Here is a 25,310-nt window from a genome sequence, read left to right as displayed (position 1 = left end):
TCCCCCCGGGAGGGGGGAGGCAGTGTGGGAGCGCGAGAGTGAGGGGTGGGGGGCCGCTGGGGCCCGGGGCTTTGGCGGCGCAGCTGCCGCCGCCGGGAGAGTGCCTGGGGAAGCGGCGAGGAAGGAGAGGGGAGGAGGAAGAGGAGGAGGAGGAGGAAGAGGAGGAGGGTGAGCGCTCGGGTCGGGCTCCTTAGCGGTGTATTGTGGGATGTGCGGCTACTGGGAGCCGAGCCTCCGCCGCCAGCCGCCTCCCGGGCAGCAGCAGCAGCAGCAGCAGAGGCGGCGGCAGCAGCTCCGGGCCCGGCAGCCGCGGCGGCGGCGCTCCCCCCTCCCGGCCCCCCGTCCGGCCGCCCCGGCCTCGGTTCCCGCGGGGGACACCATGTACTGGCTGGCGGCGCAGGGAGGCCGGCGCCCGGCGGGGATGTAAGCGCGGCTCGGGGAGGGAGAGGCCGCTGCCGGCAGCTGGGCGGCCCGAGCCCCCAGCCCCCAGCCCCGGCCCCGGCCCCCGCTCCGGCCGAGCGGTCGGGCGGGCGGGCGGCGCCAGGCCTGCCGCGAGCCCCGCGCCCGAGCCGGGCGGAGCGAGCGAGCTAGCGCCACGCCGGGCGGCCGGGCGGCCGGGCGGGTACCATGGGCCGGAGCCCGGGTCCTCCGGGTGCCCCGGGCCCCGCCAGTCTGCACCTGGGGCCCCCGGGAGCCCCTCGCAGCCGCCCCGAGATGGTGGCCGAGCGGGCGGGCGCCTAATTCTCCGGAAGGGTTATTCTCTCGCTCCATTCTTATTTTGGGGGGAGCCAGCGAGACAGCTCCTTTTGGGGCGCGCTGGTAAGGTGGGAGGGGGTGGGGGCTGGACGATTTGATTCCTTCGCGTGTGTGTAGAAGCGGCCGCCGCTGCCACCGCGGCGGAGACGACAACAACTTGCTCGTTTTCAGGTTGGGTTAACGGCATGGAGAACAGTCACCCCCCCCACCACCACCACCAGCAGCCCCCGCCGCAGCCCGGCCCTTCGGGCGAGAGGAGGAACCACCATTGGAGAAGTTACAAGTTGATGATTGACCCGGCTTTGAAAAAGGGGCATCATAAACTGTACCGCTACGATGGGCAGCATTTCAGCCTGGCGGTGAGTAGCCGGCGCGCCTCCCCGCCGCCCGCACCCACCCTCCGAGCCGTAGCGAGGAGGGTGGGGGCTGAAGGGTCCGATCGGCCCGGTGACCCCCCTCCTGACCACCCGGCCAACTGTCAGCCGGGTCCGCAGTCCTGGAGTTTGACAAGTGCCTGGAGAAGGGGCGGGGGGGGGGGGCTTGCCCCTGTCCCTGGGGAGTTGGACCAGGCCACCCATTCCGCCCCACCACCACCACCGCTTCCTCCCCACAGATGTCCAGCAACCGCCCGGTGGAAATTGTCGAAGATCCCCGGGTTGTCGGGATCTGGACCAAAAACAAGGAGCTGGAGCTGTCGGTGCCCAAATTCAAAGTAGGGCCCCTCCCCCCTGCCCCGCGCCCCTTCCCCCCCCCGCCCCAAGCCCCGAATTCGAAAATAACGCCAGTTTTAACCGAGCCCAGTCGGATTCTGAGTTCCCGCCGTCCGGGGCCTGGGAAGTTTTGGCGGGGAGGGGGAGATGGCAAAAAGAGGTGTCCCCTTTTGGCTACTGTAAACAGAATAACACTCGGTGAAACTGTAATCAAGGCGCTGATACTGTATCCTGCCTGCCCAGCTGGGGGCTCCGGGTCCCCACCTGGCTCCTGCCAGCCCAAGGGCTCGGCCCTGGGACCCGCCCCCCTTCCCAGCCTTGTGGCTTTAGGGGGACAACTTCCTAGCCCAAGGGGTCGCCCCTGCCCTGGCAGCAGGGAGAGGAGGCTAGAGTAGGGGGTGGGGAAAGAGAAACTGTTTCTTTTTCCCCTTTCCTTTCGAACCCAGAGGACTTCCACGTTCCAAACGATTTAATCCTCCGCTTCCTGGGCCCGCCCGCGTGCATTTTTTTTTTCCAAAAAAAAATTTTTATTTTTTACCTTTCATTGTTTTCAAAGGGCGGGTGAGTGGGGAATTTTGTGTTTTCCATTCGGTTTCAGTGTTCTCAACCTCCCTTCCCCCTCGTCCCCTGCCAGATCGATGAGTTCTATGTGGGCCCGGTGCCTCCGAAGCAGGTGACATTTGCCAAGCTGAATGATAACATCCGTGAAAACTTCCTGAGGGACATGTGCAAGAAGTATGGGGAGGTGGAGGAGGTGGAGATTTTGTACAATCCCAAGACCAAGAAGCACTTGGGCATCGCCAAAGTGGTCTTTGCCACGGTCAGGGGAGCCAAGGAGGCGGTTCAGCACTTGCACAGCACTTCGGTCATGGGCAATATCATCCACGTGGAGCTGGACACCAAAGGTGAGTGGAGGCCCGCTCAGGACAGCCACCGCGGAGGAGCCACAAGACCTGTCAGTGTGACTCCCTCCTCTCCCAGAGCCCCTCTTGCAGTGTTGGGGAGCCCCTCACTCTTCCGTAGGTGCCCCCCTACAACCTTTTCTTTTGCCCCCTCCTGAGGGTAGAGTCACGTGGAGCTAAATGTGTTGTCTGTTGCTAGGAGACAAGCTATAATTTACCAAATGTGCCGGTCCTTGGCCACTGAACCCCAAGGGACCACCCGGAGGCTTCCCTACCGCTGACACCCCCTCGGGCCCTGCGCGGAGCCCTGGTGGCTTGGGTTTAGGCAGTCCCCAGTGTTGCCGGCTGTGTTAGGAGAGATGGCAGGGTTCGTTTATTTGTCGGGGGCGGGGGCGCTGAGGGAGAGCCACTAGGACGCTTTTAAATACCCAAAGAGTATGTCCCTCCACTAAAAAGAGAGTGCTCCAGGGACCTGGAGTGCCCCTCCCCCACAGGCCGCCCCTTCCCCTTGGAAGTGGGAACCAATCTGGGCCCAGAGTGTGGTTTCATTGATAATGCTCCCGTTGGAGCTGGGCGGGCTGCTCCCGGTGCTCTAGGGTTGACACTGTCTTCCCTCCTCTCTCTTAAAGAGACAGCACCACCTCCCAAGCAGCGGAATCCCGCTCTGTGCTCACTGAGCCTCTGAGCGGCTGCTGGGAGAGCCGGGCTGGGGAAGCCATACCTCCCACTCTCAGGGTCCTGGGAGGCTTCTTCTCTGTGCTGGCTCGGGGGCTGGCAGGACTCTAGGGCATCCCCTAAAGTTTGCCTGTGGCCTCTCTAGAGAAGTTTGTACCAATACAGAAGAAAGTGCCGGGTGCTCTGAGGCCCAGCCAGCCCTGTGACTGGGCAGAGACTGTTGGGTCCAGAGCCCCTGGGACGTCCCCTGGGAGACCCTGCATGGGAGGGTTTAGGTGAGTGGCTTCCAAGGGTTTCGTGAGCACGGGGTTTAGGGACAACCCGGGCACATCAAACCCAAGACTGGAAAATGTAAACCTTTCTTTTTCGCCTTTAATAATGAGCACATATTGACTGAGACTCTAAGACCTTGCTTGGGGATGCAGAGGGACACTGCTTCTGGGTGGGCACAGTCATCCTATAAACTCTTGCCAAACCTGTCCCTGATTCTGAGGTTCCTCAGGGCACAAGCCAGGTTCCTGTTCCAGCCACAGCGCCCTTCACCCCCCTTCTCTAGTTTCTCAAGTCTCTGTTGGGGAGACCCCGTGGGTGTGGGTGGTTGCAGGTTGATCTCTCCCTGAGAACCAAATGTAGAGCCCCTCCCCCATCACATGCCCATTGTAAGGAGCAGGCAGCCCTCACCAAAATCTCATGTCTGCAAAAAAAAAAAAGAAAAGGCCCTGAGAGACTGCCACCAAGTTTGTATTTCAAGAAAGAGACCGGTAAAGAGTAGCTCAAGGAATGTGTCTCCTTTGCATATGTAAGCAGCTGCCTCAGAGGGCTCTATAAATATCGATAATCTGGCCCCCTGGTCTATAGAGGCCTCTCTCTGCCAGGGGGTGGGGCTGGGGTGGAGGGTTACCAGACGTGGCTCAGTGGGACAGGGGAGGACCTTGTGGAGTTCACAGTAACGCAGTACTAGAGTGCATTTTACAAACTCTGACAGTCACCTGAGAGAGTTAACAACAAAACTGTCACTCCTGTATCACTGGGTTTCCTCTTCACTTGCTACAAGGCCCTGGATGTTAAGTGGGAAGGTGAGAGGATGGGGATTCCCTCTTTCTTTGGGTGGCATGGCCCAGGTGGCAGGAAGGGGCTTTGTGTTGGGGCTGGCATTTCTGTATTTGGGTGAGTCCCAGCGCCACGAGGCATTAAATTCTGAATCTCAGGATCAGAAAAATCATACAGTTCAGCAGCTTCATTGAACAGATCGGACTCCTGAGTGAGGTACAAAGAGAGAGAAGTGGGAACTTGGTCAGGGTCACTTAGCTTCCCTAGGCTTGGGGTCCCAGGCACAGGGGCCCCACAAGGATGCCCACCTGTGCGGGCTGCCCCATCCTGGAGCCTCACTGAGTCCTCCCTCCCTTGCCTTTTCCACAGGGGAAACCCGCATGCGGTTCTACGAACTGTTGGTCACGGGCCGATACACACCCCAAACCCTCCCAGTGGGCGAGCTGGACGCTGTCTCTCCAATCGTGAATGAGACCCTGCAGGTGGGTTTATGGCTGTCAGTCCTTCCCCCGCCTCCCCACCCCATCACCAGCTCCCTGATGTGGCCCCCACCCCACTTCACCACCTCCGGTGTCAGACACCAGGAAAGGAGCCTGGCTGTGCCCACCAAGGCTTCCAGCAGGGGGTCTGAAAGCCCTATTTGCCAAAGCTCTCCTCTGGCACGGCCCCGAGCCCTCTCCCTGCACACGCTGGGATTCCCATCCCAGAGATCCAGAGTCCACGTGCTTTCCACGTTAATGCTGAAACACTGCTGTGTCCAGGGTCCTAGTGTCTGGTGTCCCGTGCACCCCTCTACCCCCGCCCCCAGAAAGCCGAGTTCAAGTCCCTCCTTCCAGAGCAAGATGGATTCCTTCCCCAACCACCGCCTCCCAGGACCTCACCTGGACCACCATCTCATGGGGAGGTTCTCATCCCAGCTCCTACCCCAGCATCAACCCAGCCACCCTCTGGAATAGCTTCTCCAGAGTGAAAAGTCTTTGCTTACTTGCTGGTCAGCTGTTTATCAGGCACTTTACGTGTTACACTATTTAAACCCTAAAATATCAAGAGGTTGGAGGGACAAGGCCCTTGGCCACCCCCTCACTTCCAAGACCATCGTCTGCTACCTCTACCTGGAAGGTCTTTGATATCTGACAGCCTGGAGCAGGAAGGAAATCCCAGTTCACACCAAGATGTCAGGGTCTTATCTTTACTCTGCTTTAGGGATTAGGAAAAACCCTCAAGGTTCTCTGCGGATAATTGGCTACCCCAAGATTAGAGAAGGTGAGGACCATCCAGACACTCCTCTTTAATCTACCGCCTCCCCCCCCCCCACCGCCGCTGCAGTTCTAGAGTGACCAGTTTGGCTCTGAGCTCCCCGGTAGCTGGAGTGAGAGGGGAAAACAGTCCCATTCTATGGCACGTTTTCCCCCCAGTGATCTCAGACCTATCTCTCTCTCTCTCTCTCAAGCTGTCAGATGCCCTGAAGCGCCTCAAAGATGGTGGCTTGTCTGCAGGCTGTGGCTCTGGCTCATCCTCTGTCACCCCCAATAGTGGTGGGACACCCTTCTCCCAGGACACTGCTTATTCCAGCTGCCGCTTGGACACGCCCAACTCCTACGGACAGGGCACACCGCTCACGCCGCGCCTGGGCACCCCCTTCTCGCAGGACTCCAGCTACTCCAGCCGCCAGCCCACACCCTCCTACCTCTTCAGCCAGGACCCCACAGCGACCTTCAAGGCTCGGCGCCACGAGAGCAAGTTCACGGACGCCTACAACCGCCGCCACGAGCATCATTATGTCCACAACTCTTCTGCAGTCACTGCAGTGGCAGGGGCCACAGCCACCTTCAGGGGCTCCGTGGACCTCCCATTCGGGGCAGTCAGCAGCAGTGGGGGCGGCAGTGGCCCTCCATTCAAGGCCCAGCCACAGGATTCAGCCACGTTTGCCCACACTCCACCGCCTACCCAAGCAGCCTCCGCTCCTGGAGTCACATTCAAGCCGGCTTTCTCTCCATATCAGACTCCTGTGCCCCCTTTCCCCCCGCCCCCCGAGGAGCCCGCTGCCGCAACCCCCTTTGGGGCCCGTGACGGTGGGGAGTTCCGGAGAGTACCTGTGCCCCCGCCCTTGCCGCCCACCGAGCCCCTGACGAAGGAGAAGCCAGGCACGCCGCCTGGACCCCCGCCCCCGGATGCCAACAGCATGGAGCTGGGCGGCCGGCCGACCTTCGGTTGGAGTCCTGAGCCCTGTGACAGTCCTGGTACGCCCACGCTGGAGTCGTCGCCTGCAGGGCCGGAGAAGCCACACGACAGCCTGGACTCCCGGATCGAGATGCTGCTGAAGGAGCAGCGCACCAAGCTGCCCTTCCTGCGGGAGCAGGACTCAGACACCGAGCTGCAGATGGAGGGCAGCCCTATCTCCTCCTCCTCCTCCCAGCTCTCCCCACTGGCCCCCTTTGGCGCTAACTCTCAGCCTGGCTTTCGAGGCCCCACACCACCCTCCTCACGCCCATCCAGCATCGGCCTGGAGGACATCAGTCCCACACCACTGCCCGACTCGGATGAGGATGATGAGCTTGACCTGGGCCTGGGGCCCCGGCCCCCACCCGAGCCAGGCCCCCCAGACCCTACCGGTCTTCTGGGTCAGACAACTGAGGTGGCCTTGGACCTGGCTGGAGACAGGACCCCAACCTCAGAGAAGATGGATGAGGTACCATGATGTCTGTCCATCTCTGTCTGGGATTGGTTTTGTCTGTCTTGTGGCTCCCTCTTTCCTCCTTGAAACATTCTCCCCTTAGGATAACTAGCTAAGACACAGAAGCAGCAGGGCTAGGGCAGCCAAAATAACTGATCAAAAATAAAAAGAGAATGAAAAGAGGATACGAAAAGCACCAGGGGCTATGACTGAGCTGCTGGTTTGCTCTGAGCTCCCTAGCAGCTTTGGGGAAAAGGGAAACATGACCTAGATCTGTTGCTCTCCTTGCTAGGTATGGGAAGTCAAGACCTTTTTCTGGGGATAAATTCTGACTTGAGCTTCTTTGGTTGGAGTTTGCCGAGATCCCAGAGAGTTGGACTGTGGTGATGGTTTTGGGCCTCCTTCTCTGTTGGGTGGCTGGGACCTGATCAGGACTGGTCCTGACACTCAGGCAGATTTGGGAAGAGGGATCAGCCAGAGTGTTCTGCTGAGCTAGGGGAGGTGGCAGCTCTGGAGCACTGTCTCCTAGAACCTGGTGCCCTCTGAAGAGATGGGAAACCGTGGTGGGCAGGGAGGACATTGAAATGTCCCTCCTCCCTCTCCCCCTGCGTCCAGGACTGAAGGAGTTAAGGGCTAGCCCAGGGGAGGACCACAGCCAGAAGCAGGCCAGGTTGACCACCCCCCACCCTCTGCCCACCCAGAGATCCTCCTCTGGGGTCTCACTGCAGCCTGAGGGTTGGGGTGGGTGCTGCTGCACGTGCCACATTCCCTTGGGGGAGGATTCCGTCATCTTCCTTGGCACTGCTCCTCCACCCTCCTGGTCCAGGCACCTGCCCTGGCCCTCCTGGCCTGGCAGGCATGAACAGCAGGAGCTCAGACACAGCGCTTCGGTAGGGAGGAGGGTCCCTCCTCCCCAAGTCCTTTGATTAGGCCGATGTGGCCGCCTCAGGGAGGAACAGAGAGGAACTTGGCTTGCCTGGGAGGGGACTGCAGGTGGCTGGGGCTCCTGGGCGCCTCCAGGCTGTTCTGGGGAAGTGGTTTCTGGCGCTAAGGGGTTCAGGCAGGGAGAGCTGACAGGTGTGCAGGGCGGTGGGGGGGGCTGCTGGCCCTGCTGCCATCCTCCCTTCTTCCCTCCCTCTCCTGCCTGAGGTTAGGGGATGTTTGTTTAACCATGCTCACTGGCTGATCCAGAGCCGGGAAGCCCAGAGTAGCCAGAGGGAATGGGCTTTCCCACGGTGTCACTGTAGGAAAGGGGAGACTGAGGCCCAGAGAGCTGGGGTCGGGGATGCCCCGGGACATCAGCCCAGGGAAGCCCGGGAGTACTGATTACCTCCAAGATGGCCCTCGGGAGCCCCCTGCTGACAGTCGGGAGAGCAGCTCCCGGGTTCCTCCGGCCTGAACCCGAGGGAATCCCAGCCTAGGCTGACCACATGGGAGGGCAGCACAGGGGGACACTCCCTTTCTTCACAGAGGCTGATAGTTAAAAGTTCCGGCTCCAGTCCTTAAGTCTTGAGCCCCACCTCTGTCACTTACTGGTCATGCGGCCTTAGGGAAGTTACTTTCCCTGCCTGAGTCTCAGTTTCGTCATCTGTGAAATGGGATAGTGAGAGTAGCTGCCTCACACTAATCTCGGCTTAAGTGAGGTGCCACCTGGGAAGCTCCAGGCACGGCTCGAGCTGAAGCCGAACATTCAGCCGCCAGTTCCCGCGGTTCTCGCCCCCGGACACGGGAGGGGCGGAGGGAGGGGCAGGGCCGCGGGCTGGGCTGGATCAGGGTCTCCTTGTGATTGGCTGGCGGCGGTGCCGGCGTTAACCCTGTGCGTGCTGCGCCTGCCTTGCTGGGCGCTGTCCAGGACTGATCTGGCGCTGTCCCTGAGTATCAGGCTGAGCCTGCCAGTGCCTCCCTCAGCATGTGTGTGGGGCCCTGAGAGGCAGAGGGTATGTGTCTGTAGAGGGGACAGAGCAAAAGCAAGGGCTTTCTGCTGCCGCCTTAGGTTTGGTTTTCCTCTTCCCTCCCCCGCCCCCCCCCACTTCCCTTCGAAGCCTCCCTCACCTGTACGTCTGACCTCTAACCTTACAGCCTGCACAGACCCTGCCCCCTCAGCCTTCAGATGCACTCCCTGGCAACCTACAAAGGCTCTGTCTTCCCAGCCACGTTCATCCAGGGCAGGGCCTGAGCCCCCTTCCCGCCTCGGGTCCTGACACAAGAGCCTGGGGGTAGCCCATCCCTCCTCTCCCTACCCCTGCTTTGCCTTCTTGCTCCACCTCCACCTGGTGGACTCCATGCCCCCCTCCAGTTCCAGGCCTGTGCATCCAACTCCCCAAAGCCCCATGTCTGAATGAAAAGAGGCCCTTTCCCGTTTCACAGCCAGGTCATGCTCGACTCCTCCCATTCACGTGGTGCCACCGTCCTGGATTCCCACAACAGATCCCGGACGCCTCACTCAGCAGGCACCCTGGGCTTGCATCCCAGCCCTCTTTCTGACTGGCTGTGCCTCTTGGGCCAGTGATTTATGTATAGCTCTCTGAGTGTGTTTCCTCACCTGTCAAAAGGGATTGGACTAGAGCCCTACCTTGTGAGGTTAGGGTGCAAATGAGAAATACGAGATATTATGTGCTGACAACACTCAGCCCCACCGCGGCCCGTGCTAAGACTATATGGAAAGGGTAACTAAGGAAAAATGTAAAGACACACCTATTCGTGCACCCTTACTACTGCTAAGCGCCCCCGCTGCTCGTGTCACCTTCTCTGCCAGGCCCTCTCTGCCACAGTGAAGACTACAGGCCAACTGGGAGCAAAGGCTGGTGAGCCACTTCCTGGTTCAAATCCGGGCTCCATCTCTTAGTGGTTGTGCGGCCCGGGCAAGTTACTTAAGCTCTCAGTATTCCAACTTCCTCATCACTAAAACTGGTGATAACAGACCTACTTTACAGGGTTGTTCTGAGGATTAACTGAGTTAACGTCCGCAAAGTGCTTAAAAGGTGCCTGGCCTGCAGAAAAGGCTACAGAAGTTGGAACTATTAGTAGTATCTTCTCTGAATGCAAATTGAAACAGAGTCTCTCAAATTGAAACAATCTTTTTCCCTCTTCACGCCTCACTCCCCTTCCCGGCTTTCTTTTTCTCCATGAAGGACTATATATTTCACATTCCTCCTAGTTATCCTTTGCCTTGTCCCTCCAGAAGTTCAGCTCCAAGACAGCAATAATTTCGTCTGTCTTGTTCACCACTGTGTTCCCAGCCCCTGGAACAGTGCCTGCTACACAGCAGGTGCTGAGCAAATGTTTGTTGAATGAATGAATGAGTGAATCTGCATGATAACCCCGTGAGGCAGGTGCTGTGGTGCTCATCATGCAGATGGGGAGACTGAGGCTTAGAGAGATTAAACGACTTGCTTGAGGCCGCGTGGCTGGGAAGGGAGGGGACCAGGATCAGAACTGCGGAAGCCACGTTGCTCGCTAGTCTTGCAGAAGGCTTCTTCTCTGACCTTCCGGTGTTCAGCAGGGGGACCTGGGAGCCTGCTGGGCCGCCCGGGCTCACCCTCACCTCTCTCTCCTTGTCTCCCTGCAGGGGCAGCAGTCCTCGGGGGAGGACATGGAGATCTCAGATGACGAGATGCCCTCGGCCCCCATCACCAGCGCTGACTGCCCCAAGCCCATGGTGGTGACCCCCGGGACGGGGGCTGTGGCAGCTCCCTCCGTGCTGGCCCCGACCTTGCCGTTGCCCCCGCCCCCTGGCTTCCCACCACTGCCCCCGCCCCCGCCGCCCCCCCCGCCCCAGCCCGGCTTCCCCATGCCCCCTCCCCTGCCCCCGCCCCCACCCCCGCCGCCCCCAGCCCACCCCGCCGTGACAGTGCCCCCGCCGCCGCTGCCAGCACCGCCGCCCGGTGTGCCGCCCCCGCCCATTCTGCCGCCGCTGCCGCCCTTCCCGCCAGGGCTGTTTCCCGTGATGCAGGTGGACATGAGCCATGTGCTGGGCGGCCAGTGGGGCGGCATGCCCATGTCCTTCCAGATGCAGACGCAAATGCTGAGCCGTCTGATGACGGGCCAGGGCGCTTGCCCCTACCCGCCCTTCATGGCCGCCGCAGCCGCCGCCGCCTCCGCTGGGCTGCAGTTCGTCAACCTGCCGCCCTACCGGGGCCCCTTCTCCCTGAGCAACACGGGCCCCGGCCGCGGGCAGCCCTGGCCACCGCTGCCCAAGTTTGACCCGTCAGTGCCGCCACCAGGCTACGTGCCACGCCAGGAGGACCCGCACAAGGCCACGGTGGACGGCGTCCTGCTGGTGGTGCTCAAGGAGCTCAAGGCCATCATGAAGCGAGACCTGAACCGCAAGATGGTGGAGGTGGTGGCCTTCCGGGCCTTCGACGAGTGGTGGGACAAGAAGGAGCGGATGGCCAAGGTGGGTGGGCGGCGCGGCCCTGCAGGGGGGCCGGCGGGCGGGCGGGAGGCGGAGACCCGGCCAGGCAGCCTCTCTCCTCCCCAGGCACGGTACTGGAAACACCGCCACCCAGGCCCCCAAAGCAGGATAGTGTGAGTGTTATTTTGTGAAACCGGTGTGTCGGTGACACAGGTGTGTACTTACAATGCGTTCCTTTTGGATTCCAACCTCCAAAGTGCGAGAGCCCCTGCTCCGATGCGGGCAGCCGTAGTAGCCGCTTTGCAGGTGAGGAAGCCGAGGGTCAGGGAAGCAGAGCGGGGGCCTGGGGGTGTCCTGAGTGGTCGGCACAAAACGAGGTAGGTTCCAGGAAGGGAAGTGCCCAGTTAACCATGTGGCCGTCACTGTTGAGAGGACGGCAGGCTGCTCAGGGGACGGGGCTGGCGGCAGCGCCGTAACCATGGTGACCTCCCCCTCCTCTCTTGCACCCCAGGCCTCGCTGACCCCGGTGAAGTCCGGTGAGCACAAGGACGAGGACAGGCCGAAGCCCAAGGACCGCATCGCCTCCTGCCTGCTGGAGTCGTGGGGCAAGGGCGAGGGCCTGGGCTACGAGGGCCTGGGCCTGAGCATTGGGCTGCGCGGGGCCATCCGTCTGCCCTCCTTCAAGGTCAAGAGGAAAGAGCCGCCGGACACTGCCTCATCTGGCGACCAGAAGCGGTTGCGACCCTCAGCCTCCGTGGACGAGGAGGATGAAGGTTTGCACGCCTCCCCTCGCCGGGTGCTGGGATCTTCTCCTCCCCCGCGCCCCTGGCCCAGCTCTGACAGCCCTCCCTTCCCCACAGAGTCCGAGCGGGAGCGGGACCGCGACATGGCGGATGCCCCCTGTGAGCTCGCCAAGCGAGACCCCAAGGGCGTGGGTGTGCGGCGGCGGCCAGCCCGGCCCCTGGAGCTGGACAGTGGTGGGGAGGAGGATGAGAAGGAGTCGCTGTCGGTGTCCTCATCGTCGTCGGCGTCCTCGTCCTCGGGGTCCTCGACAACCTCACCCTCATCCTCAGCCTCCGACAAGGAGGAGCGAGAAAGCGCGGAGGAGGAAGGGGAGGGGGAGGAGGAAGAGGGGGAGGGGGAGGAAGGCCCCAGGAGCCAGATCTCCTCCTCCTCCTCGACCTCATCCCTGTCGGACAAGGTACCGTTCGGGCTGGGGAGGCCTGGGGTGCTGGGCCAGGGGAGGGGACCCTTCGGCTCACCTTTCCTCCGTCCCTGTCCCCCAGGATGACGATGATGAAGACAGTGATGACAGGGATGAGTCTGAGAATGACGATGAGCACGCAGCCCTGTCGGAGATGAGTGACAAGGAAGAAGGGGACTCAGATGGAGGTGAGCGGGACTCCCGGCCCAGCCCGGGGTCCCTGTGCAGAGCGCAGAGCCCGTGCAATAGTCAGCAATACTCTGGGGGCACATTTCTTGGCTTTGAAGTGTGAACTCAGTAAAGCACAGACAGGGCATGCCCTATGATTCCTTTTTCATGAAGGGTCCAGAACGGGTCAATCCACAGAGACAGAAAGCAGACTAGTGGTCGCTGGGGTTAGGGAATGGTGGATAGACGGGTGATAGCTCCAGGGAACAGGCTTCTTCCAGACAAGTGCTAGTTGTCTACATCGTGAATGTACTAAATACCACTGTATTGTTTACTTTAAGATGGTTAGTTTTATGTTATGTGGATTTCACCTCAGTTTTAAAAAACGTGATGATTAGTTAGTACACACACACACACACACACACCACACACACACACCTGAGGGCTCTGTTCAGCCCAGCGCCGCCAGTTGTGAGACCTTTGGTGAAGCACCTGGCTGGAGCACTGCAGATAATGACAGCGCCCCTGCCTGTGTCCCCCGCCCAGAGGAGACAGTGAGCATCGCCACCTCTAAGGCTGGAGCTGAGTCCTCCAGTGAGAGTTCTGAGTCTTCTGACTTCGAATCAAGCTCCGGGTCGTCCTCATCACCCTCAGAAGATGAAGAAGAACTGGCAGCAGGGGAGGAGGAGGAGGAGGAAGATGAGGAGGAAGGGGAGGAGGCAGCCGCAGAAGAAAGCATGGCTCCCGCTGCTCCTGACGAGGACTTTGAGGATGTGGCCACAGGAGCATCCGCGACGGAGTCACTGGTCCCAGAAGAGGAGGTGGACGTCGAGGCTGAGGACGAAGCCTCCGAGGCTCGGACCCCAATGCTGGAAGAACCCCCCTTGCCTGTGGGTGTCGAGGAGCTGGCTGGCTGCAAGGAGACCCCCGACGAGCCAGGCCTGAACCAGGAAGGGGCCAGGTTGCTGTCTCCAGAGCCCCCTGCTGGAGAGATGGAGGCCCGGCCCCTGCCATCCCCGGAGCCCACCCCAGGTAGCACTTGCAGCCCCTGGGAGGGCGGTGGGCATGGAAGCAGGATGTCCCCACCACGAGAATGAGCCCAGGCTCCTTTATACTAACCACTTAACCTCAATGAGTCAGGTTCCTCATCTGTGAAATGGGATCCGTGAATTGTGCTTCCCCTGTGAGGTCATATGGGAGGGTAGAGTGAGATGCCGTACGAGGTGCCAGCATGGAGCCTGGCACCTGTCACGTCCCAGAGAGGTCTGCGCCGTCCCCATTCCTCTGTATTTCCCTGGGGTTTAGTCCTTGGGCCATTAATTAGTCCCGTGAGATGCTCCCAAAAGAGGGGGTGTGGGTGCGGGTGCGTATGGTCATTTCAGTGACAGAAAGCAGCCGAGGAGGCCTCGGGGTGCTGGGCCAGTTGAGAGGGGCCATGGATGCCGCCCCCTCCACCATCTTGGTGGAGCTGCACAAAGCGCGTTAAAGGCTCTAACAACGCTGTGCAGTGGAACTTTCTGCAGGGATAGAAACGTGCTGTCCAATAGAACTTTCTGCGATGATAGAAACGTTCTCTCTCTGTCCTGTCCAATACTGTAGCCACTAGATACAGTGTTGCTAAGAGCACTTGAAAGGCGGAGAGTGCCACTGTGGAACAGAATTTGTGATATTGTCTCACTTTCATTAGTATAAACTTAAATAGCCACATGTGGTTACTTTGTACCTGTAATAGTCCTTGAGGAAAGAAACCCATTGTATTTTGTTTAATTCTGTGTTATTTGGCTATAGAACCACAGGTCTTGGAATATTGTTAAACGTATTAATTGCGCCTCTATTGTCGTCCCCAGTACTGTTTTAAGAACTGATAATACAACAGTGGACCAAACAGACAAAAACACCTGGGGCTTACACTCTGGGGCAGGTTGATGGATGACAGCAGATAAGTTAGAAAATGTATTCTATGACAGTGGAGATAAATGCTAGGAGAAAACCTTAAAGGCTCTGACAAGTCCTGCAGCAAAGAGACTTGTTGGATTTTATTTGATAGAGCTCATTTTCTTGGTCCATGGGATGCTCCCTGTTCACAGGAACACCATTCTAAAGACAGTGTCAAGGGCTACAACCATGTCTCCTGCATCTTTGATTTACTCCCACCAACATTTATCAGACACCTACTGTGTGCCTGACGCTGGGCCGGGTGCTGAGCAGTCCTTGAGCGGCTTAGCTGGAGGAGGACAGTCTGTCTACTCACAGAACCCCTAGGGACCCAGAGGGTATGAGTACATACCCAGAGACGTGTCAAGTGCATAGTAGGGCAGCATAAGTGGGGCGCTGAGGGATATCTGAATCAAATAATAAAGGTCTGGTTTTTGCCCACCTCTCTTGCAGAGAACAACCTGGAAGCGGAGCCTGCGCCCCCCACGCTGCTCTCCTTACCCCTGCAGCCACCGTTGCCGCCCGCTCGACCACCCCGGCCACCCAGCCCACCACCAGAGCCCGAGACCCCAGACCTCCCACTCCCACCAGTCCCTCTGGAGCCTCCCCATGAGGACCAGCCCCCGCGTACTCCAGGCCTCTGTGGCAGCTTGGCCAAGTCGCAGAGTGCAGAGGCTGTGCCGGCCACACCGAGCGGGGAGCCCCTGCCGTCGGGGGGCAGTAGCGGCCTGCCCCTGAGCTCCCCACAGCTGCCAGGCAGCCCCTTCTCCTACCCATCCCCATCCCCCGGCTTGAGCAGCGGGGGCCTCCCGAGGACACCTGGCCGGGACTTCAGCTTCACACCCACCTTCCCCGAGCCTGGTGGGCCCCTGCTCCTGCCTGTCTGTCCCCTCCCAGCTGGCCGGCGTGATGACCGGTCTGGCCCCCTGGCCTCCCCTGTGCTCCTGGAGACAGGCCTGCCACTCCCTCTGCCCTTGCCCTTGCCCCTGCCCTTGGCATTGCCCGTACCCGTCCTGCGGGCCCAGACTCGGGCCCCCACCCAGCTACCACCCCTGCTGCCTGCTCCGCTGGCCCCCTGCCCACCCCCCATCAAGAGGAAGCCGGGCCGGCCCCGGCGATCCCCGCCGGCTGTGCTCTCCTTGGATGGGCCCTTGGTCCGGCCGCCAGGAGGGGCCCCCCTGGGCAGGGACCTCCTGCTTCTGCCAGGCCAGCCACAGACCCCTGTCTTCCCCAGCACCCACGACCCCCGGACCGTGACCCTGGACTTCCGGAACGCGGGGATCCCGGCTCCCCCCCCACCCTTGCCCCCCCAGCCTCCTCCGCCCCCACCTCCGCCACCTGTTGAGTCCACCAAGCTGCCCTTTAAGGAGCTAGAGAACCAGTGGCCCTCCGAGGCCATCCCTCCGGGTCCCCGTGGGCGCGACGAGGTCACTGAGGAGTTCATGGACCTGGCCAAGGTGCGGGGGCCCTGGCGCCGGCCACCGAAGAAGCGCCACGAGGACCTAGTGGCCTCAGCCTCCCCCGAGCTCTCACCGCCGCAGCCCCTCTTTCGGCCCCGCTCAGAGTTTGAGGAGATGACCATCCTGTATGACATCTGGAATGGCGGCATCGATGAGGAGGACATCCGCTTCCTGTGTGTCACCTACGAGCGTCTGCTGCAGCAGGACAACGGCATGGACTGGCTCAATGACACGCTCTGGGTCTACCATCCCTATATCCTGCCAGGCAGGGTGGGGGGCCTCAGCTCCCAGGATAGCGCACGTCACTGTCACTTATGGAGCAGTGTCTATGCCGGCACCGCGCCAGGCTCTGTACAGAGTCATCACTAGCACTTTTAAACACTGCCCTCTGTGCCAGAATTGGCAGGTCTCCGGGCTAAATGTAACAATTGGCAGGTCTCGGGGCTAAATGTAACAATTGGCAGGTCTCGGGGTTAAATGTAACAATGTGATTGTACAACATGACAGGAGCAGGGGCTGACAGAAGGCTCACTCTCCCTGGCGCCCCCTCCTCGCCTAATTTAATCTTCCCAACAGCCGAGTGAGGTAGCAGCTGCTGTTATTCCCAGTTTACATACGAAGAAACCGAGGCTCAGAGAGATTAAGTTACCTGCCCAAAGTCACACAGCTATGAAGTAGCAGAGTAGCGATTTGAACCCAGGCAAATCTGGCTCCAGAATCTGCGTTCTTAGCCACGATGCCACACCACAGTCGGTTGTTACCACGACCGTATGAAGTTGGCGCTGCCTTTATCCCTGTTGTACCAAACGAGTTTATTGAGCATTTACTCTGTGTCAGGAACTCTGCTAAGCAGCCTAAGCACCTGTGGTCATTCCACGGGGCATGGTAATTACCCCAATTTGCATATGGGGAAACTGAGGCAGAAGGTGGAAAAAGAAACACACCCAAGGCCATGCAGCTGGGTACCTGTCAGAGTTCTGACCACGGTGGAGTTGGCCTGTGGGCAGGTGCAGGGAAGTGGTGTAGGTGTGGGCCGTGGAGCTGGGCATCCTCGGTCTCCTGCAGATGGGTCTGAGAGTGGAGAGACCAGGCCTGGGAGGGTGGGTCTCCAGCAGGACTGGGAGGGGCTCTCCGAGAATGTCCATGTGGCCCTTGACCCACACCCACCCACCAGCCTCTCTTCAGCTAAGAAGAAGAAACGGGACGACGGCATCCGGGAGCACGTGACAGGCTGTGCCCGCAGCGAGGGCTTCTACACCATCGACAAGAAGGACAAGCTCAGATACCTCAACAGCAGCCGCGCCAGCACCGATGAGCCCCCCACGGACACCCAGGTACGGCCGTCAGGTGCCTGGACACCCCGGAGCCTCCCGGGCTGGGCAGAGGGTAGGGGCCCTCCTGGAGGGGGTGCCAGGCACCGGGAGCAGTTGTGGAGCCAGAGGGGCTGGTGCACGGAGCACGAAGGGTGCTACTCCCCTGGGTGCTCAAGTGTGCGAGGTGAGGTGAGGGGCGGGCAGGGGAGAGCCTCCGAAGGGTTTTAATCAGGGATACAAACAGAGTTGAGTTGCATTTCCAGAAGTTTCCTTCATTCTTCTTTAAATTAAGGAAATAAATTGGGTAGGTTGGACATGGGGGGCCGTGTGGGAAAAAGTGGATGCATTTGAAAGACTCTCAGGAATATTCGAACATTAGAAGGTCAAATGGATGGGACTGGGGGCCTGACTGGTTACAGGAGGCAGAATGGGGTGGGACGCTGCTGGGTCCGGCCTTGGGGACTGCGTAGCTGGATGCCAAGCACTGAGGTGAGAAGGAAGGTGGGACCCCCACTTTGGGATGGTTTGAGTTTTGGGGTTTGTGGAACTTCCAGGTCGTGAGGTCTGGCAGACAGTTAGATACATGGGTACAGTAGAGAGCTTGGGAGAGGGACGTCTGGTCCGGGGACCTAAATTTAGGCTTCATGAGGATGGAAATGTTAACCAAAGGCCACAGCAGGGGTGAGCCGACCCGGGAGAACATCTGGAGGGGAGTGAAGCTCCAGGTGTCAATGGTGGGGACAGAGGAAGAGGGAGGCCAAGAGAGGGAAGGGATGCGAGGGCGTCGGGAAGAGCCGTGGTTTTGAATGAAGCCATGGCGTGTTAGGTAGACAGACACCCACCGTCTCTGTCCAAAAAGCGGAGATGCTTTCAAATCTAGCTGAGAAGGGAAAAGATGGCAAAAGTGAAGAGAACGCTGCGTCATCTTGTTTAAGATTAGAGGAGCTTGAGCACGTTCAGATTCTAACGGGAAGGACCCTGTAGAGGAGAGGGGGCTATCAGGACACTCAGAGCAAGGAAGCTGGGAAGCTAGGGCCACAGAGCTTCCGGTGGGGTTGCCAAGGATGAGACGGGGACGCAGGTTCCCTGCGGCCAGCTCCCCCAGGCGGCCGCACCCCTCTCTGATCTGTCACCCGCCGTCCCCATCCCTGTACCCGTCCTCACAGGGCATGAGCATCCCAGCGCAGCCTCACGCCTCCACGCGGGCCGGCTCGGAGCGGCGTTCCGAGCAGCGCCGCCTGTTGTCCTCCTTCACTGGCAGCTGTGACAGTGACCTGCTCAAGTTCAACCAGCTCAAGGTGAGGCTGGGCCCCTCCTGGGGCGGCCACAGAATCCAGAACCAGGGCTCTCACTCCCACCCCCTTCCCTCCCCCAGTTCCGGAAGAAAAAGCTCAAATTCTGTAAGAGTCACATTCACGACTGGGGCCTGTTCGCCATGGAGCCCATCGCGGCCGACGAGATGGTCATCGAGTACGTGGGCCAGAACATCCGCCAGGTAAGCGCTGCCAGCCAGGACAGGTGTCGGGGTGGGGCCGCGGCCAGCCCCGCCCAGACTGAGGCCTCTTCCTGGCCAGGTGATTGCGGACATGCGAGAGAAACGTTACGAGGACGAGGGCATCGGTAGCAGCTACATGTTCCGGGTGGACCACGACACCATCATCGACGCCACCAAGTGCGGCAACTTCGCGCGTTTCATCAACCACAGCTGCAACGTGAGTGCCCGGCTCGGGACCGCCGCCCCTGCTGCTGTGCCAGGAGGACCCGCAGCCAGAGGGCACAGGAACTGGCGCGGCCTCCTTCCCGAGCTCGGGGCCCACGAGGATAGCGGGGAGGGAGGTGGAGGTGTGAGGCCTTATCCAAGGAGTCGTTCTCCTCTGAGCTTTAGTTTTCTCATCTGTAAAATGCGCATAATGAGACCAGAGGTGCTCATGACTGGTCCATACAGCTGGTAATTACAGAGTGCCTTCTCCATGCTGGGCGTTTTCTATGCCTCTGGGGCAGTGCTGGCCAGTAGAGCTTTCTACAGTGACGGAAGTACTCTGCATCTTTGCTGTCCACTGATACACACGTGTGGTGTTGAGCGCTTGAAATGTGGCTAGTGTGGCTAAAAAACTGAGTGTTTTTTTTTGCGGTACACGGGCCTCTCAGTGCTGTGGCCCCTCCCGTTGCGGAGCACAGCCTCCGGACGCACAGGCTCATGGGCCCAGCCGCTCCACGGCACGTGGGATCTTCCCGGACCGGGGCATGAACCCACGTCCCCTGCATCGGCAGGCGGACTCTCAACCACTGTGCCACCAGGGAAGCCCCCGAAACTGAGTGTTTAATTTAAATTAACTTAAAGAGTCACACTCGGCTACCGACGGCTGACATGGCACAGGTCTGGGTGTGGAGGTGGGCGTTGCTAACAAGGGTGGTCCTCTTGTGAAGGTAAGCACAGGGAGCTTCAAATGGAGGACAGGTGCCCCTGGCTGTAGTTCAAGTCTTGGCATTGCTACTTAGTGAGCGACCGTAGGCAGGTTACTTCGTGTCTTGGTGCTTCAGTTTCCTCATCTGTAAAACGGGGATGATAACAATCCCTCCTCGCAGGGTGTCGGGAGGACCAAGCGGGTTACTGAGGGCAGGCCTTCCGTGCAGATACAGCGGGGGCTCAGTGCGTGCCAGCTCGCACGACTGTGACTTGATCGTACCCGGGGGCCCGTAGGGACTTCGCTGTGCATCTCCTGTGAGAGCTGAGGGATAAGAGGGAGTCACCCGGGTGCGGTAGTGAGTGAGGTGAGGCCTGGGGCAGGGAAGGAGGACACCTGTGTGAGGGGCAGTGGGATGACGTAGGGGGCAGAGGGCAGGGTGAGAGGATGAGGTTGGCAGGGTTGGTGGTGGCTGGGTCACTCAGCCTCGTAAGCAGAGCTGAGAACTTTCTCTGAAAGCCGAGGCCGGCTATTGCCCTGGGGTGACAGGATTTGCTGTCCCTTTGGAAAGATTTCCCTGGCAGCTGGGTCAGGAGTTATTCCGAGTTCAGAGAGGCAGCGGGAGCCGCTGCAGTCCAGGCAAGTGATGACAGAATCGAGAGGCCCTTTGAGGCAGAAGCCGCTGGGCGTGGTGGGCTGGATCCAGCACTGCTGGAGGGGAGGCGGGGGGCAGGTGCTTGGGGGACTGGGTGCATGGAATGGCCACTCCCTAGGTTTGAGTTTACTGACTCAAAGTTGTCTCCTTGAGCTGCCAGAGGTGGATATCGAGCAGCTAGTTGGATCTGGGGCCCTGGAATGCAGGCAGGCAAACCTTTTCTGTAAAGGGCCAGGTAGTTAGTATTTTTGGCTGTGTGGCCCAGACCATCTCATGGCAACTACTTAACTGCCATTGTAACAAAGGTAGCCATAGGCAGTATGTAATAAATGAGCGTGTGCCAATAAAACTTTATTTTCAAGAACAGGCAGCTGGGCGCCGGAGTTTGCTGACCCCTTCTCTAGAGCTCAGAAGTAGGGCCTGGGCTAGAAACATAAATTTGGGGATCACCTGCAGTATAAAAGTAAATTGAATATTTCCCTGCGAAATTTGTTATTATTACAATCACGATTCTTATTTAATATCAGAGACAGGGGGCCCTGGTCCGCCAGATAGGGGAGCCGAGGCCTAGGGCAGGTGGCCAGTGGGCAGTGGGGTCGTGGGGCCAGTACATCAGGCCTTGAGCACGGGGCTCAGTTGGGTTTGGGGGACTGCGGTCAGGGAGGGCCCGGGTGGGGTCCCAGGTGGATCGGCTCACCCTCCCCCGCACATCCCACCCACAGCCCAACTGCTACGCCAAGGTCATCACCGTGGAGTCGCAGAAGAAGATCGTCATCTACTCGAAGCAGCACATCAATGTCAACGAGGAGATCACCTACGACTACAAGTTCCCCATCGAGGACGTCAAGATCCCCTGCCTCTGCGGCTCCGAGAACTGCCGGGGGACCCTCAACTAGTCCCGGTGCCTGGGGACATCAGCCACCCCCGGCGCCCGGGGCCAGACCCCACCTCCCACCCCCATTTCAGGTGCTGTCCCTCTACCCAGCAGCCGTGCCAGGGCCTGGCGCCCCCAACACTACCCCCAGGACCCACCGCAGCTCCGGCCCCTCAGTGGGAAAGGGCTTCTCTGTCTCTCAGCCCATGTCTCTTTCGTTTTTTTAAAGAAATGCTCCTTTCGGGACTTTGGTTTCCGGTGTAAATGTCTCCCCCCACCCCCCTACCTCCCCGGCCTCTCCCCTTCCTCCACCTCTTTCTCCCTGTCTTCTCTGTCCCGCCTTCCCTTCCCCGTCAGCCTCTTCCCATGAATGCTGCTACGTTGTTTTCGTCTTCTCATTCTTTTCTTCCTCTTCGTGAGAAAAGACGCTTTAACTATTGAAATGTGAAGGCAGAATCAGAGAGCGGGGACCCCCGGCAGGGGCTGCTGGTTTGATGGTGTGTCGGTCCACGTTCTGGAACCCTCCGGGCCCGGGCGCCGGGCCAGGTGCTGCAGAGGAGGGGGGTCGGGCCAGGCGGCTTTGACCTCAGAACACTACGGAAGGCCCCCTCTCTGCCGGCGGACTCAGTGAGAAGCTCCCCCCTCTTTCCGACCCCCCTCCAGTCGGTTCCTTCCCCAGCAGCCTGGGGGTGCCTTTCCCCCTCCCCCAGCAGACCCTGGTGGAGCCAAGCTGGTCCCAGGCAGGAATTTTCCCTGGGGCTCCCCCTGCCACCCCACACACTTCCACCCCCCAAATCTTGGGTTCAGTGTTTACTTTCTCATTCGAATGCCAGCGGGGGGGAGGGGGGCTGGGGGGTGCGCTGGAAGGGTTGTGTTTACTTACCCTCTCCTGCCCTCACCTTCACCCCCAGGGGAGAGAAGCACCTCCCACCAGGGCAGGCGGGTCCCGACCCGCCACTACGGGTGTCTGACCGAATGCCTGACCGAATGCGTGTGGCGTATTTTTGTTTGCTTATAAGCTTCACCCGCTCGCCCCCAGCCCATAGCCTGACTCACCCTGCCAGCAAGCCCCTCGCCCCAAGAAGTCAAGAGCATATTTATTTTCAGAGTGAGAAGATTTATTTCTCCCAGAGAAAGGAAAATCTTGGAAAAGATTTAAAAACTCAGATCTACGTCTGACAGGTTTTTGGTTGTTTTTTTTTTTAACCCTTGGCATCATCTTCTTTAGAGTTCCTTCCCATGGATTTTTTTTTTCTTGTGCGTGTATAAAATCAAAACGAAGGGGGAAAAAATAGGTTTTTGAAGTTCAGAACAGATTTCTGTACATAGGCTGCCATAAAGGACTTTTTTTCGGGAACATTGTTTCTTGTAGAAACATGTGGGAAGACTTTTTTGCTTATTTCTTTGTACTTCCAAAAAACCACACACAAACACACACACACACACACACACACAAGCAAGTCCCCCGCACCCTAGAAAGCAAAGCAGGCATGTAAATAATTTATGGAAAGTGACTGTTGTGACCAGGAGTCATCCTCACCAAGACGGGAGCTCCCGGCGGGGCTGCCCTGACCCTGCGGATGCAGGCCCGGGAGCCTCTGGTATCTCAGCTTGTGTCAAGCTTGTTATCATGTAAATTCTGTACAAAGAATTGTTATTTTTCTCTTTTTTTTTTTTTTGTCGTTGGTGGTTTTGTTGTGTTTTTTTTTTTTTTTCAATTTCTTTACCCCATGCCCTCTCTGTTTGAGACTATGCCCACCGGTTTCAAGCTCCGTGAAATCGGTGGCATTAAGACACGGAGGGGGACCTGGGCACAGCGGCAACCTTCTCTTCCTTTTGCGGTTTTCTGCCTCACTGTGCAACTGAGGAAATATTTATTTTCCACACGAGGAAATGTGTAGTTGGTAGAGATGGCCGATTTAAGTTACTCCTGGAGCCCCCAAGGGGCTGTCTTCAGTCTGTTCCCCTCCTCCCGTAAAAGAAGTGGGGCGGGGGGAATGTGAGGAACCCAGGGTCCAGGGTCCTGCCTCACCCCTCACTCTGGCCTCACCTTGCCCAACCAGCCTTCCCTAAGGGCGAGCAAGGGCCTGGACCCTCCCTGTCCCCAGGAACCCCCGTCCCCCCCCCCGAAATGGCTTGCAATAGCCAGAAAGGTGTCAACTCATTTTTCTTTCAATGCCTTCATTTACATTGAACAAACCTCTGCTTTTGAAGAATTGGGGGTTTCTGCTTTTTCTTTTTCTTGTCCCTGCCCACCCCCCGCCTCCCTCCTCCAGCAAAGAAGAGAACCCATAAGTTTTAGGGATGTTTGTGCATATAGACTCTCATCGTACGTAACTTGTTTTGAAGAGAAGTGTTTCCGTTGTGGGTGTGTCTTGCTGTAAATATTTGTTCATATTTTTGTGAATTCAATACTATGTACCATTGTATTATAGTAACTTTTATAAAGCAAACCATAAATATACTGACTTTTCTTACAGATACGCCATCTCCCTTGCTCTCCTCTCTCTTCTCCTCCTTCTTTCTTTCTCTTGGGGGCGCACCCTGCTCGCTAAGGAGCGGGTGCTCTGGTAGTCAGGGGTCGGGGTGGAAGGAACTAGGTGGGGTGTGGTCCATTCAGACCGTCTGCTTTTTTAAAAACATATATATTTTTTTTCTTCCACTTTTATTGAGCTATAATTGACATAGAGCACTGTAAGACCAGCTGTTCTTAAACTCTAAGCCTGTAGGTGGATTCTTTCAACTGGGACAAGTTATAGTCAGACTAGACCGTCCACGGATTTCAAGTTTTCCTTCTAGAACTCTTCTTAAAACCTTAGGTATCTAACACTGCTAATGGTCTACAATTAAAGGAAACAAGATCAAATATCCTATTTCTATTACTAGAAGATCTTGGAAAGGTGGTACCTCAGAAACAATTAACACTAAGGGGACATCACTCTGGTCTATGAGGCAGGAGGGGGCTGATAAAACAGTCACCAGTTGAGAAGAATTAAATGTATGCAGTGTTCTGCGCCCCATAGGTCTCAACTCTGCCTGGTCCAGTGGTGGGGTAACTGAGGGACCCACAGAGAGTTTGTTAGAAGATGTCCACTTATCTTTGAGAAGGACAGACTCAGAACCTCAGCAAAAAGCAGCGTGACTGAAAAGAAGCTCACTTCTTACTAAGGAAGCGCAAATGATACCATGATACCACTTCCCCTGTCAAGTGGCAGATACCAGTGTTGGTGAGCGCGGGGTGAGGGGCACTCACACACCGTTAGTGGAAGCATTAGTTGCTGCAACCTTTAGGAGGAAAAATTAGATATTAATGACCAATATTTAAAATGCACATAGAGCTTCCCTGGTGGCTCAGTGGTTGAGAGTCCGCCTGCCGATGCAGGGGACACGGGTTTGTGCCCCGGTCCAGGAAGATCCCACATGCCGCGGAGCCTGCGCATCTGGAGCGCTGTGCTCCTTGACGGGAGAGGACACAACAGTGAGAGGCCCACGTACAGCAAAAAAAAAATAATAAAATGCACATAAACTCTTGGCCCAAATGTTCCACTGTCAGGAATTGAACCTGAGAGCCACGAGCAGGCAAGGATACTGTACAAGGACGTTCTTGGCAGCCTTACTTGCGAGCAAAGAAATGAAGGCAAGGGAGGTGTCTCTCATTGGTGGGCTGTTTTCCTGGAATTGTCCATCCAGACAGGTGGACACCACTAGAGGTGAATTCGTGGGAACAGAAAAAGAGTTGACAGGCAGGGCCAGAAAAGAGAAGCTAGGGGCAGCTGCTGGCCATTCGCTTATTCATTCAACCAATATTTATTGAGCACCTACTATGTGCCAGGTACTCCTCTAGGCACTGGGGCTACAGGAGTGGAGAAAACATACTTCCTGTCTTCAAGGTGATTGTGTCCTTATGGGTGAGTCAGGCAAACATGAAGATAAATGCTATGATAAGGAGAAAAATAGCTATGAGAAGGGGGTGTCGGTGGGAGAGGGGCGAAATTTTAAACAGGGTGGTCAGGGAAGCCCACTTACCTGACATGTGAACAAAACTCAAAGGAGAAAAGGGAGTCAGCCCTGTGGAGACCTGGGTCAAAGGAGATAGGGAGTTAGCCTGTGGAGACCTGGGGGAAAGGTATTCCAGGCAGAAGGAACAGTGAGTGCAAAGGTCCTGTGGCAGAAGA

The 25,310-nt window shown here is 58.2% G+C and overlaps 1 protein-coding gene across 2 annotated transcripts; it reads left to right on the top strand.

Annotated features, from left to right (window-relative positions):
* The first annotated feature begins 256 nt into the window (after window positions 1–256).
* On the top strand, window positions 257–23,618 carry SETD1B (SET domain containing 1B, histone lysine methyltransferase). 2 transcript variants are annotated; one of them, XM_081252500.1, is made up of 17 exons: window positions 301–423; window positions 928–1,115; window positions 1,370–1,468; window positions 2,101–2,371; window positions 4,463–4,575; window positions 5,544–6,782; window positions 10,336–11,163; window positions 11,633–11,894; window positions 11,982–12,322; window positions 12,408–12,513; window positions 13,040–13,525; window positions 14,882–16,141; window positions 17,056–17,222; window positions 18,368–18,499; window positions 18,577–18,696; window positions 18,776–18,913; window positions 20,984–23,618. In XM_081252500.1, the coding sequence occupies exons 2-17, from the start codon at window positions 942–944 to the stop codon at window positions 21,155–21,157; spliced, it is 5,910 nt and encodes a 1,969-aa protein (XP_081108626.1). In that variant the 5' UTR covers window positions 301–423; window positions 928–941; the 3' UTR covers window positions 21,158–23,618. The 2 variants fall into 2 exon arrangements, with proteins under 2 accessions (XP_081108627.1, XP_081108626.1); XM_081252501.1 differs by lacking the exon at window positions 20,984–23,618 and having other exon boundaries at window positions 257–423; window positions 18,776–19,276.
* Window positions 23,619–25,310: the final 1,692 nt, after the last annotated feature.

This window comes from Mesoplodon bidens (genome assembly GCF_964165515.1).
Source record: "Mesoplodon bidens genome assembly, chromosome: 13".
NCBI lineage: Eukaryota > Metazoa > Chordata > Mammalia > Artiodactyla > Ziphiidae > Mesoplodon > Mesoplodon bidens.
This window is presented reverse-complemented; position numbering and strand designations above follow the sequence as displayed.